General features: G+C 31.6%; 1 protein-coding gene across 5 annotated transcripts in view; it reads left to right on the top strand.

Moving 5' to 3' along the window:
* Nucleotides 1-7734: 7734 nt before the first annotated feature.
* Nucleotides 7735-13367, top strand: part of LOC148598168 (Fc receptor-like protein 2) — a 25786-nt gene continuing 20153 nt past the window's right edge. For 4 of the 5 annotated variants that reach the window (XM_088560735.1, XM_088560737.1, XM_088560738.1 and 1 more), the window contains exons 1-5: nucleotides 7735-7839; nucleotides 8568-8924; nucleotides 10569-10841; nucleotides 11486-11770; nucleotides 12091-12357. In XM_088560735.1, coding sequence (XP_088416861.1) covers nucleotides 7809-7839; nucleotides 8568-8924; nucleotides 10569-10841; nucleotides 11486-11770; nucleotides 12091-12357 — 1213 coding nt within the window. In that variant the 5' untranslated portion in view covers nucleotides 7735-7808. The remainder of the gene's footprint in view (nucleotides 7840-8567; nucleotides 8925-10568; nucleotides 10842-11485; nucleotides 11771-12090; nucleotides 12358-13367) is intronic. The other variant, XM_088560739.1, reaches the window with a different exon arrangement.

Genomic DNA, 13367 nt, shown 5'->3' with positions numbered 1-13367 from the left:
ATATTTAACTCAGTAATACATCCAGTTCTCAAAACCTATGATGTTTTATTTCTTTTTTCCAAATATTACCCACATTCTGATGAAAACGTGACTTCAAAGCATTACACATCGCCGTTACTCTAAAGAAGATAGATGGAAAACCTAGAGACAAATACATTGTACTTAGTAGAGATTCTATATACTTTGTTTAACAACGATTCAAAATCGTGTCCTTAATATATCGAAGAAGAGAATCTGAAAATGGTGAAATTTTTGATCGACAGCATATTTTTCCAGTGTGATGTACACGTTTTTAAACATACGGTCGGCATTCGAGTAAGAAGAAGCTAGATTACTCATTCGATCTCACTTATGAGGCATGAAGTTAACCTGATATCCTTATCTACTCTTCCTACTCTTTTAAAGATCGATGGCAAAAAAAAAACAAAACAAAAAAAAAACAAAAAACAAAACAAAAAACAAAAAAACAAAAAAAAAAAAAAAAAAAACAAAACAAAACAAAACAAAACAACATCTTAAGACCAAATTTTAAAAGAAAGTGGTAACTTTTCATTTGGTAACGTCAACTTTCCTTTCCTCTGACAAAATCCTTCAGCATATGCGAATCGATTTTATGTATCACTAATATGATATGCTAGAGGTTACAGACCACCAATTCAACCAATGAGCATTTGGAACGTACGCAAAAATAGTCCTACGCAGAAATTACCCCTGTTCCTCATAGTGCTGTGAAAAAAGTTCTCATCTTATTTAAAAAATTTAAACAGTTTCTGAAAGGAAAAACATTTCTGTACATTTTATAGGTGCATTTTGCTTCTTGTGATGTGAAGCCTAATCTCCATAATGATTTTTAAATATACCCCTATCTTGTGAAAACACTGGGATTTCCCATGCTATTTATAGACCCTTCACTTCCGGTGACCAGTACTGCACTGCAAGTCTGCTAACCCCACATGCCATTCTGAGGATTGTGAGCTGATATATGTAGAATCATGCTGATATATAGTCCTCTGCAGGTTAAAGTTAAGGTAAAGTCCAGAGAAGCCATTGAATATTGTGAAATTAGCGTAGAAGCCTATGGGAAGTGGAATTAGTGGTTTTTAGCCTAGAGCTTGCCGAAACTACGTGGAATTTTGGTACCGTTTTGGAATTTATTCAATTAGGCTATTTAAATAAGGTTATGTTGCTACTAGTCACCGCTGCAAAAAATTATTTTGTCGTCATGAACTCGTAGAACCTTTTTGTGAGTCCAACTACACCGATTTGTTTAACGTATACAAATTTTCCTTTACTCTCTCACCTAGTATGACTCCCCCCCCCAAAAAAAAAACAAAAAAACAAAAAAACAAAAAACAAAAAACAAACAAAAAACAAAAACAAAACAAAAAATAGTATACTACTAAAGATGTATTAAAGAAATATTTATTTTGTTTCTTTATACCACTCAAACACAGTTATTATTCATTAGGTAACTAATCATCAGATCTATTCTTTATTTATCATTTTCATGTATTCTAACCATGGATATATTTTCAGGAAAATTGTTGACCCTTGTTGGAGTTATCGATCTCTTTGACGTTTCTGTTTGCTTATTTGATGTTAAGGGCCTCTTCAGTTAATGGATGTTTTGCCCCAAATGATTTCAATTTTCCAGGTAAGCAGTTGAAGCTTTTTAGAGCCTGTAGTTTATAATGCATTCCACCAAAACAAAATTATTTGCATTTGTATTGAATTTAGCAGCATTTATTTTTTGATACCATTATGTAGGTACAGGATAAATTATTCCAAATTATTCATGATACATTTAAAAATGAACAAGGGGATTTCGTCAGTTCAAATACGGTGAACAAAGTATGGGGGTTTCAACAAATGAATCAATATAATTTCATGCTACATTAAAAGTCCATTTTACTTGCGTTTGAAAAGACAGAACAAATTGCAGTATCATGTGAAAAAAAAAATAAGATGAAATAAAAAAGGATTTTAAAAAATGAAATATAATAAAAGAATAAAAAACAAACAAACAAACACACGAACAAAACTACTACTATTGCAATCGTTGTTCCCTTATTTGTCGTGTGAAATAAAAGCAATTGTCAAGGGTATATTGTCTAGAAATTTAAATGATATACGAAGTCGGTACAAATCGAAAAAAAAGCTCGACCTCGATTCTAGGTCTTATATCTATATTGTTTGTTTTTACATAAAGGTACACGTAAACCATTAAGGAAGGTTAATTACGGGTAACAATACTACATGTTAATAAATATGTAATTTCATATTAGCCCTGTTACAGGTTTGAGGTCAGTCCTATTTGTCGAGGCTGCCGTATTGGCCCCGAGGCATCGCCGAGGGCCAATACGGCTGTCGAGGCCAATATGATCGACCAAAACCTATATGAGGGCCAATATGAAATTACTAATTTATTGACAATTTTATTAACCAACTCAACTAGATGATTTGTAGAACGGTTGTTTAAATATTTTAGCAAGAACATGTAGGTTAATTTGCATTAATTAGTCTTAAGTATCCTTTTGTATAAAATGGAAGATGTTTGTGTGTTTATGCTGCTTTCAGTCCTGGCGAGCAACTTTCCTGAAATAATACAATTCTGAAAGCACATGTTAGATATACAAATGTGAAATTGAATATATATCATGCTCTTTTGTTTTAGACATTACAATAGACTTGCCAGGTGTAATAAATTATTGGTTTGCATATCATAATTATGTGGATTCCTTTTTTTCCCTATATGCACATCCTTTGATTCTAGTTTATCTTGTTTATGTTACATAATGAATGTTTTCATATTTGGTCTGAAACTCCTTAGAGCTGGTGATTATATTTGAATGACATGCCAAATCAAAATTTTCTTAACTTATTCTAAGTTTCTTATTTGTTTGGTAAATTATATACATTTTAAGGTACATATGCATAAATAATCCAGCAGGATAATGAAGTGAGAATATCTAATTCGAAATGGCTGTTTCAAACGACCGGAAGTTCTGATGCCGTATTGGCCCTGGTTTGATTCATATTGGCCCTCTTTTTCGTATTGGCCCCGTATAGATGTCCGTTTAGAAGTCATATCAATTGGTCATTTTGTGACACATTTTAACGTATTTTGGGTAGTTGGTAAATAATAATACACATGAAATCTTACTAGAAAGGTAATAAGTAGAAACCTACAAATATAATGAAAAGGTTCGTTCCAATGTGAAATAATAATCAAAGAAGAAAGTATTCAACGTCTGTGATGTAGTATTTAGTGTTAAGGTTTTTTGTCAGTTTGTTCACTTCCCTTTGTGCCTGTTTTCCAATTGATTTCTTTTCCTGAAAACCAAGAAAAACAAAAACACCCCCCCCCCCAAAAAAAAAAAAAAAAAAAAAAAAACTCAATCAGTTGATATATATCATATTTGTGTAATTATATTACATTGATTTGATACATGTATACATACACCATTACTTGATGTCACGATACAAGTCTATGAAGTACTTTTCTGTCATTTTATATTTTAGATATTTACTTCGAAATAATAATAATAAAAAAACGGTGAAAATCATGAAAAAAAAAACAACAAAACAAAACAAAAAAATACAAAAAAAACCGTTCGTTTAAGGATTTTTTTGTCCGATTTTCGGACACCTATGGTTATATCCTTTCATGACATTACTATTTTTGCCCAGTCACTCCCACTTTTCTCTTCATAATTTTATTTCACACACTTTAAAATGAATTGTTTTGAAACGTTCATGAAATCTTTGTTTTTTCGTCAGTAGTTTTAATAAATAAAACATACGAAGAAAAAAAAAACCAATAGACTATCTAGAGAAATCCTTTTCTCGCCAAAACTTTAAATGCTTGTATCTAAAAATCGAGCACACTGACCCATTTAGTATTTCTCCTTAAATTGTTCTACCATGAAAGATATTAAAATCTTTCAAAACTTTTTTAAAACCCTTGTTATTCGTAGATAGACGAGCGAATATCCTTAATATATTATTGACTGCACTGAAGCTATTTTATATACATCGTTAGAAAGAGTAGAAGATGTCTCATCGGAATATCGATGTCGTCCTTATTCTTCGCGGCAAAGGGCCGACGAATATCGGGTGAAAGTTCAAACACTCATTTTGCTCATAAAACATGTTCGGTTTTACAATTTGAATATAGCATTCATATGTGTTTAAATCATAAACATTTATGCACATGTATAAAACATTAGCTTACCAGCTCTTTTTTAAGTAAAAATCCTTTAAATTGATTGATTTCTGTCAATTGTGTGGAGACCTGGTCAAGTAGAGATTGACCATTTTTACGTTTTACACGTGAAGGTGGTCCAGAATTTTTTCCTCCGAGTTGAATTTTATTTCTTTGTTTCTTCTTTTTTAAATATGTATTTCAAAGATGTTTTGGAAAGTTTATCATTTTATTTTCATGCAAATGTTGTGTTAGAAAACAGCACTATTTATAAACAACGAAATTATAGTTGTAACTTAAGTATAAGTTTTTGTAAGAATTAGGCCAAATGTGAAAAATTAGAAATAATCCATTTCAAAAACCCACCGATCTGACAATATGATTTTACTCAATGATGCTTTCTCTTTTTGAAAACACCATTATTTGCTCCCTATATCATTGTATTTGCTCAGACATTTTTCAGTAGAATGTTAGAAAAATGAGATTTTCGACAGAGTTATATGCCCTTGAAATGCCCATTTGCAGTGCATTTAAATGGAATTATAACTCAATTCACCAAAATGATATGGAAAATTAATCTTTCGTGATTCTGATGGTGTAAATAGTCAAATTATTCATTCAAAAAGGTGTTCTTAAATCATGTTTCACCCAATGCCTGATTCTTACATAGACTGACACTTTATTGGGAAACAATAATATATCACGGGTAAACAGTAAACATGATCGACCTTTTAAAATACATTAAAACTGAAATCTAATAGTGGAATATATATTGTGCAGATAGTTTTATATAATATCGATGATTAAAAAGAGATTTCTAACAGATTATTCTCTACATAGTTGAAAAACCACAAAGGACTTTCGTTCATCGTAACTAATCAAAATTGACCATACTAGTGCGATTGAAACTTACAGACCTAAGGAAAGTACATTACAAGTATTTTCTGTTAAGTTTCAACTTTATTTCGCAACTATATACCGCCTCTAAATACTATACGAAATATTTATTTTTCTAAAAAAAACAATGATTTACGTAATAAGTAGAAATAAAAGCTGAGATCGATATGTCAAGGGACGTTGGTAAATGAATCCAATTTTAAAATACCACATCATTGCTTGCAAGTTACCAATTTTTAGTTCACCTGATCGAAGGTCTCGTTAGCTATTGCTATCACTTTGCGTTCGTCGTCCATCGTCCTCTCTCGTCGTCGTAAACATTTTTAAACGTATTCTCCTCTGAAACCACTGGGCAATTGCAATCAAATGTGGCATGAATGTTCCCTAGTGTATATGGAATAGAACTGCCGTGGAGATTTTTGATTTGCTAAAAACTTGACCGCCGTTACAAAAATAAAACAAAGGGGTCGAATTGCAGATTTTTGCTAATAACTCAAGAACAGCCGAGTTTAGCTAAAATCTGGAAGGGATTATAATTTTCCAGCATGATGGGATGGAACTATGTGGAAATTTTCAAAGAGATCTGTTGACGGATATGAGTTATAGGTCAGGAAATGGATTTCCCCCCAAATTTTACAATACAAACTTTGAAAATCCTTAAAAAATGTCTTATCGGATTTAAACAAAACTTAGCATGAATGTTCCTCAGAACAAATTTAGCAATGTGTGCATGGTTTTTGTTTTGATTTTGTTGTTTGGCTCATGTGGCTCAGTATGTGGCTGCGGCCACTGAAAGTTGCCTTTGAAATCCTTTGGGGAAACACATTTTGGCCTAAAAATTTGCTTTTACTGAGCAAATAGTACCCAAAGTAGGTAGAAATGATAAAAATGTCAACTTTAATATTTGATCGAATTTTCATCCACTTGATTAAACAAGATGGACTCCAGAGGCCATTTAAGCCTGTGGTTGGCAAATTTTCAAAGATCAAAGTCTCTGAAACCTCAGATGGTAATGTCTTGAAACTTAATAGAATTCATGACCCTAAAAGCCTTCTACAAACGATTAATATTTTGTGTGGCTTAGGTAGTCAGCGGGTGGTTGCGGCCACTCAAAGAAACCATTGAAATCTTATAGGACAACACATTTTGGCCTACGTGCATATCTTTGCTTTCATTACACCAATAATGACCAAACTATGCACAAATAATAAAAGGAACAACGTTAAAATCTGATAAAATTTTGATTCCACTTGATTAATATAATGACCGACAGTGGCCATTTAACTTTTTAACTTTCCAGTTGAGCATTTTAGGGTCTCCAGAGCCTCTAGATTTATGTAATAATAGTGTCCTGTAGCGGAATACAGTGGGCAGGTACGCCTTTCCCTAACATCTTTGTCATTATATAGAAAATCACTGAAAAGAACTCGAGTAGACCCTCTAAGGCCAATCAGAGTTCCTTTTGGAACTTACGTAAATCACAAATCAAAAAACAGGCACGCGGTTATCAGCGTGAGTGGTATTCATCATATTCAGGGATTCCATGCTATTATTAAATACTTTAATTATTAATCCCATTAAGACGTTTACAAAACAACCTGTGACCTAATACAACATATAGAATATTTAATCTGTGGTAAATGGAGTTAAACACATTTATGTCCTCAGAGTCAAAATAACCTGTGTAGCAAGATCATTTGGCCTACTATCACTATTAATTAAAACTAATACATAATTGGAAGACATTTGGGTCACCTACTGTGGCCAAAGTTTTGTTATTCAAATTAATTGTTGTAATTAACAAGAAGGCGCAGAGTTATTAAAGAACCAAAATTCTAGCGGAAATCAAAAGGACGAAATCCAGGGACCAAGACCTGGCAGGGAAATTAGACACAAACAGCAATGCACATAAAATAACTAAAATAATATCTACAACGAAACAATCGTAAATGAGCGGACTCCACTAAAACCTAGGAGAATAGACCAGGTGCACCGGTAGAATAAGCGTCATCTGCCTTCCAAGAAACACCCACCGAGTTGCTTATATATGAGGTTCAAACATATGACCCCTCAAATATACACAACGTATATACAATGTTTCATTAATAACTACATAACATCTATCAGCAACATACAGCACAAAGTTAATATAAACAGGTTGGTGGAAAGGACTGAGTGGAAATTAATAATTTTTGGTGTTCAGTCTCCGATATTAAGATCATAATCAAGAAGATTTTATTTCTTCTTTTAATGTTAGTAAAACATTGATAAAAAAATTAATTTCTCGTGCAAAATTATTATAATCAGTGTCAGCACTGTTTATATAATTAGCTCCAATGTCCAATAAGTATTTGCCCAAATGTATTGCCTTTTAAAGGGCAACTTAATTAAAACAAATGAATGAAAAGACTGCATACTTGACTCGATAATGTTGCATGTATACCAATATAAGTGTTTTGAAAGACAAGACGAACATTTAAACGGACTATCGACCTCGGTCATGGGCAGTATCTCTTTTGAGTGTAGCATTAAACATGATATTTCACACAGTGAGGTGCAATCACTGTACAACATTAAACGAGGATCCCGTCAGAACACCTTATTGAATGAAAAATAAATACCAACCTGGAAGTAATACATTTATTTTTAAACCGGTTTGAGTATTTAACATATAACAACAGGTATCAGTGTATTTCCTGTGGTCGCCATGTCTTCATTACTTATAACAGTTTTGATCTGTAAGTCGTTTTTTACTTACAATAATTAGCATGTGCGTTTCAGAATAATAATACACATTTCAAATTTCGATAGGCGTTATTTCAATTGCTTACAGAACATGATTTTCATAATCCGTAAAAGGAAATAAAGCATAAAACAAAGAAAACACAATGAATGACAAAAAGTTACTAAACTAATATACAGCAATTAAAGCATAAATGAGAAAAATCTTAGCTAAAATTGAAAGCATTCATCAGGTTCGCAAGTTGGGAATGTGTTTTCTTTTTTTCTACAAACACCTACCAGAAAAAAAACTAAAAAAGTAAACCTCCGACTATTCCACAACGTCCAATGAGTTCATGACCGTAAGACTTTAGAAGTGACAACTTATTTTGTGGCAACATTAATTTGTTCTAACAGCCTTTCTGGATTTACAACTTATAGATACAAATGTAGGTAAACATCACTTTTAAATTAACGTATGAATTTGAAGTTTTAACTTATCACATATTAATTGCTCATTAATAATATATAAAAAAATTGCTTGGCACATCACGTTAATACAATATCAAATATAAGCACATGTGTAAAAGTAAATAACACAGCACGGTGACAGAAAAGTCTTTAAATAAAAGCATTTGACTTTACACTATCATGTTTGGTACAAAAACAGTTTCGATGCGTAATATAAAGCTTATCATATCTATTTTGATTAAAAATATTTGGTTTGTGTTTAATTAATTTTCAGTCCTTGAAGGATGTTCATCATTGTCAATGAATATAACATCAGAACCAACAGTAGTTGGTAGCAGTCACACAATATCTTGTCACCTGTCCGAGGAAAAACCATGGTACGTTTTTATTGTGTATTTCAACCACATACAAGCCTGTTTTTGGACAAATTATTCAAATGGCACGTGTGATATACAATATAACGTATGCCATACTAATTATACTTTATTATGTGACAGTAAATCGTTTTATATAAAAAGGGATAATGTTGGAGTGGATGTGAATGGAACCTTTATGTACTGTGCTTTATGGGAATTATATAATGATGGTGAGAGCTTAATTCGGTCGGACGAAATAACCATTCGTGTCTATGGTGAGCATTTAGTATAAAGTTTAATTGTTGATATAAATGACACATATTATTCAGTTACATAGCTTGTCTCTTTTGTCACTTAGATTTGTGGAAGTATGTAAAGCTAATTCAGAACACTATAGATTGCATTCAGAAATATGTAGTTTAAATGTAAATATATTGAGTAATTGACGATTCTTTCAAAAATATGTCTATTGAATAAAAATATGTTTTTTTATTTGTAACGTTTTCATATTCAATATTGTCAGAAACATTATGCAGAAATGCAGCGAAACATGGTCTAATGTTCATATTTCCCCTTTATAAACTCACCATCCACGGTACTTCCGTATACCATGTTATTAATTCATATTTACCATCACCTCATATGTTATAAAATGTGCTAAAAATGCGTATTTTTAGCCTGCAAAATGTCTATTTAATTATTCATCGGTCATTGTAAGCATTTGTGCTAAGTTCACAGGGGCATCCAAAGTTTAAACTGTACGGAAAGTCGGAAAAAATACCTTATATCAAAACAATTACTATTTTTAAAGACGATTTCCGACGCATATTCTTACCTCATCAGTCTATTGGTTAAAATACTCAATTTGAAAACGTAATAGATAATACTTCTTAACCATTTAATCAAGAAATAATGTAGTAGGATTAGATTCCTGATGTATTGATTGTCATTATTAGCCCTTTAATGAGCCGCAATTACAAAACAAGAATTCGATGCAGTCTGTACCTTTTCCTTTGATTTCATTTGTTGAACTGTGAGCTTGATGGGCTATGTTTTGTATTTCAATGAATAATTCTATAGGTTCTACAAGTAAACTTTTAGCAAATATTGAATATTAAAAAGTCAAAGACTGCTTTTGTTTGAAAATATTCGGACCACAAATGCCATAAACGTACTTTGACTTTCACGGTTGCCATCACTTTTGTCCAATTAAATGAGAGGATGTACCTCATATGTTACCTTACGCCAAAGCTAATTCAAAACCAAATGCGTTGGAATAAACCAAATGTACGGAATATATGTACCAATGCAAGGAAACTGCCCATCGCAGCCTGTTAAAATTTAAGGTACATATTCAAGTATACTTACCTTGCAATTCCTATATATGCAAGATGTATACATGTCATACATGTACAATTTTGATTAAAAAAAAACACCCGCTTCTAAGCTTAACAATTAGGAATTATCAATGTTAGATATAAAACAATTGGCAAAGCAAAAGTATACTTAAAACAATCAGGGATGTTTATTGTTTGAAACATTTCACATGTACTAGTATCATTTACGATAAACGTTGTACTATACACGATGTGCTATACATGATTAACGTTATACGATGTACAATGCATAATGTACGATGTGCAAAGTAACAATGGTTATATAAACAGCCACATGCTATTGTTTGTTTACTTAAACATTTTAGACAAAATATCAAAAATAAAAATTTACAGGCTTTCCAACCATGAATTACATTTAGCATAATTTTTACACGGAGTGCTACTTGAATGGTTCAATACAAAACAAAACTTAAGTAAAGAACAGCTAACATTTGGTTCGCCTGTTTTTTCGAGGAGCTTTGTATTTTATAGGAAATTAAAATGATCTGAATATGTAGATATGTTTATTGTTCCCTTTGACAGATATACCGCATATCGCAATAGGACCTGCGTTCGAGCCATTTCGTGTTTTAGAAGGACAAACAAACATAAGCTTACGGTGTAATACTTTGAATTACTTTCCGTTGGGTATAGAATACATATGGTTTAAGGCAGATACACACAACGCAACTACTTTAAGCATGGATCATATTTATCAGATAGATGTTGTTCGCAAAAGTCATCATGGCGTATATATCTGTAGTGCTTCATACGGAAGTGGGAAGGTCAATACTTCAAGATCAATCGAAGTTCTTTGTAGGTATTTATATGGTAACTACCAAGTTAGACAAACTCAACTGATGCACTTGTACTTACCACATTATTTCTAATTGTAAGTCTAGTAAACTGAACCGCAAACAATCATCACATTTAACATTTTGTAGTTTTTATATATTTTGCATATCTTATATGTAAATTGACATGTCAGTTATTGGTTATTTTCGTTAAAGCGAAATCCATGCTTGGTTTAACATAACTTTAACCTCGAAATATCAAATGGGATGACCGTTTGTAAAAGCAGGTTAAAAACTGAATGCGCCTGGTCATTGCCAATGCCTAAGATACCTTCAGGACTTCTGACTGAATAGAGGAATGTTGTTGTTGACAATCAGAATTGGAAGACGTTAAAACACACAGAAAATTATAGAATAACCATTTAGAGTTATAAAATTGTTATTAATTCATTTTAGTGTGTTGGGCTCATTCGAATTTTATAAACTTACAGGTTAAAATATATAAAAATTTCACATTTTCATTTTATGCGACTTTTCAATTCTGAGTTTAAAAATAAAACCATACACTCCAAATATGTATCTTTTTCTAAATATAGGTTGTCATCTTTCATTTCATGTCAACATATGTACATATTCATACATCACTTTAAAATATCTAATTCGTAGATGTTGATTTAAAGCACCCATTCCCCAGACAAACTAAGGAGGAAGGATATGGTCTTAATTTTACAGCTCTAATTGATGGTTATCCGGCTGTGTTTGATGAAGAGCTTGTTTGGACCAAACAGTTCAACAAAACTTTCAGCAAAATCGGACTTATATTAGTGATTACTAGATTGCATAGGACCGATTCGGGGACATATTTGTGTACTGTAAGGAAAACCTTGTTTCCAAGTATTGGTCCGCCGACACTAGTGACTATCAAGGAAAACGTTTTTGTAGATGTACTCTGTAAGTTTTAGAAATTAATGATTGGAATTTTTATCACCATACTCAACTAAAAAAGGTATATTTAATGAAGACTAGTGTGAAGAAACACACGATAAAAAAGTACAAAATTATCCGTTAATTGTAGATTTAGAATCATGCGCAGAGATAAATATATTTTCTTAAAGGTCAGGCTCATTCATAATGTCATCAAGGTATCATTGAAAATAAAGTCATGTCAACCGACAAACAAATTTAGAAAAAAAATAAACAAAAACAAAAAGAAAAACGAAAATTATTATACATTTGTTTGATTCTGTTTTGATATCCTTTTACACGTACAGACTCACCTACCGCCCAGTTATTACCTCGAGGATTAATACAAGTTATAAACGTAAATGATAACATAGAATTATTGTGCCAGGTATTTGACGGAAATCCTAAACAAATCTTGTTTAAATGGTTCAAAGATGATAACAACGAAGCAACAGAATACGCTGCTTCCTATAACATAACTAACGCTGATTACAACCACCAAGGAAACTACACCTGTGAAGCGACCAATGGCATTTCACAACCATTCAGAGTATGGACCTATATCGTTATCAAAGGTTTGATTTGTTATAATATTTATTAATTTGTAACAATGAAAATTACGTTTAAACCATTCAATTCTTCCTTGACTAAATTATTGCCATTAAAATGGAACAGCCAAATATATCCTCTAGGTGCTAACGCGAATTAAAGATAACCATTCCATGAATTCTTAGGTTTGTAATTATCAAAATATAGGTATTTGATTACAAAGTTCAATATCAAAACATTTAAGTAGCAACCCGCTAAGAATCACGCAAAATATTTGATACATGGTTGGAAAGCCTACATATTTTTATTTTGGATATTTTGTATAAAATGCTTTAGTAAACAGAAATTAACATTCGGTTTTTCATATGACCCGTGCTCATAGGAGATAAAAATTATATAGAATGCACTGTAGATTTCAAAATTAAAGGAGATAACTCTGTAAATGATACTCAAATACAATGGGATTTACTGGATCTTCAATGTTGATTATCTTCTAAGAGCAGACAGATCAGAATGAATAATTACACATTTCATAATATTAACCCATAAGACAACTTAATTACAAAAATAAAAATTTGTAGCCTTTTTTGGGGTGTATCACATTTTCAGATTTTGAATGATTCTTACAAAGACCGCTACTTAAGTAGTATTTTTGAACAATATTAATTGTTTCTTATCGATTAATTACATTTACATTTTAAATAGTCATTAGAACATAATCAAAATGTCTTTTGAAGTTACATGAAAATGTTAAAGAAATACTCATTTATAACATATTTAATCCAGTTCATTAAATGATGTTTTTTTTTTACCCAGCAGAAAACGTACCGTTCAATATTAATTTATATTGTATATAAGACTAAGTGAATGTTAAATGAATTTTCTTTAAAAAAAAAGGTTTTTTTTTTTTTCAAAATTAACACTGTTTTAGAAAAAAATGTTGAAACGTTCAATATTAGCCATAAAGCATACTTCATGTGCATCTTGTGTATGTATGGTTCCACTACTTCGTGAATTGTAAACTACACTTAAAATC

Source organism: Perna viridis, chromosome 14 (assembly GCF_037379345.1).
Source record: "Perna viridis isolate PV_CMFRI_1.1 ecotype Kerala chromosome 14, ASM3737934v1, whole genome shotgun sequence".
In the NCBI taxonomy this organism is placed as follows: domain Eukaryota; kingdom Metazoa; phylum Mollusca; class Bivalvia; order Mytilida; family Mytilidae; genus Perna; species Perna viridis.
The sequence above is the reverse complement of the archived record's forward strand: the minus strand, read 5'-3'. Positions and strand labels throughout refer to the sequence as shown.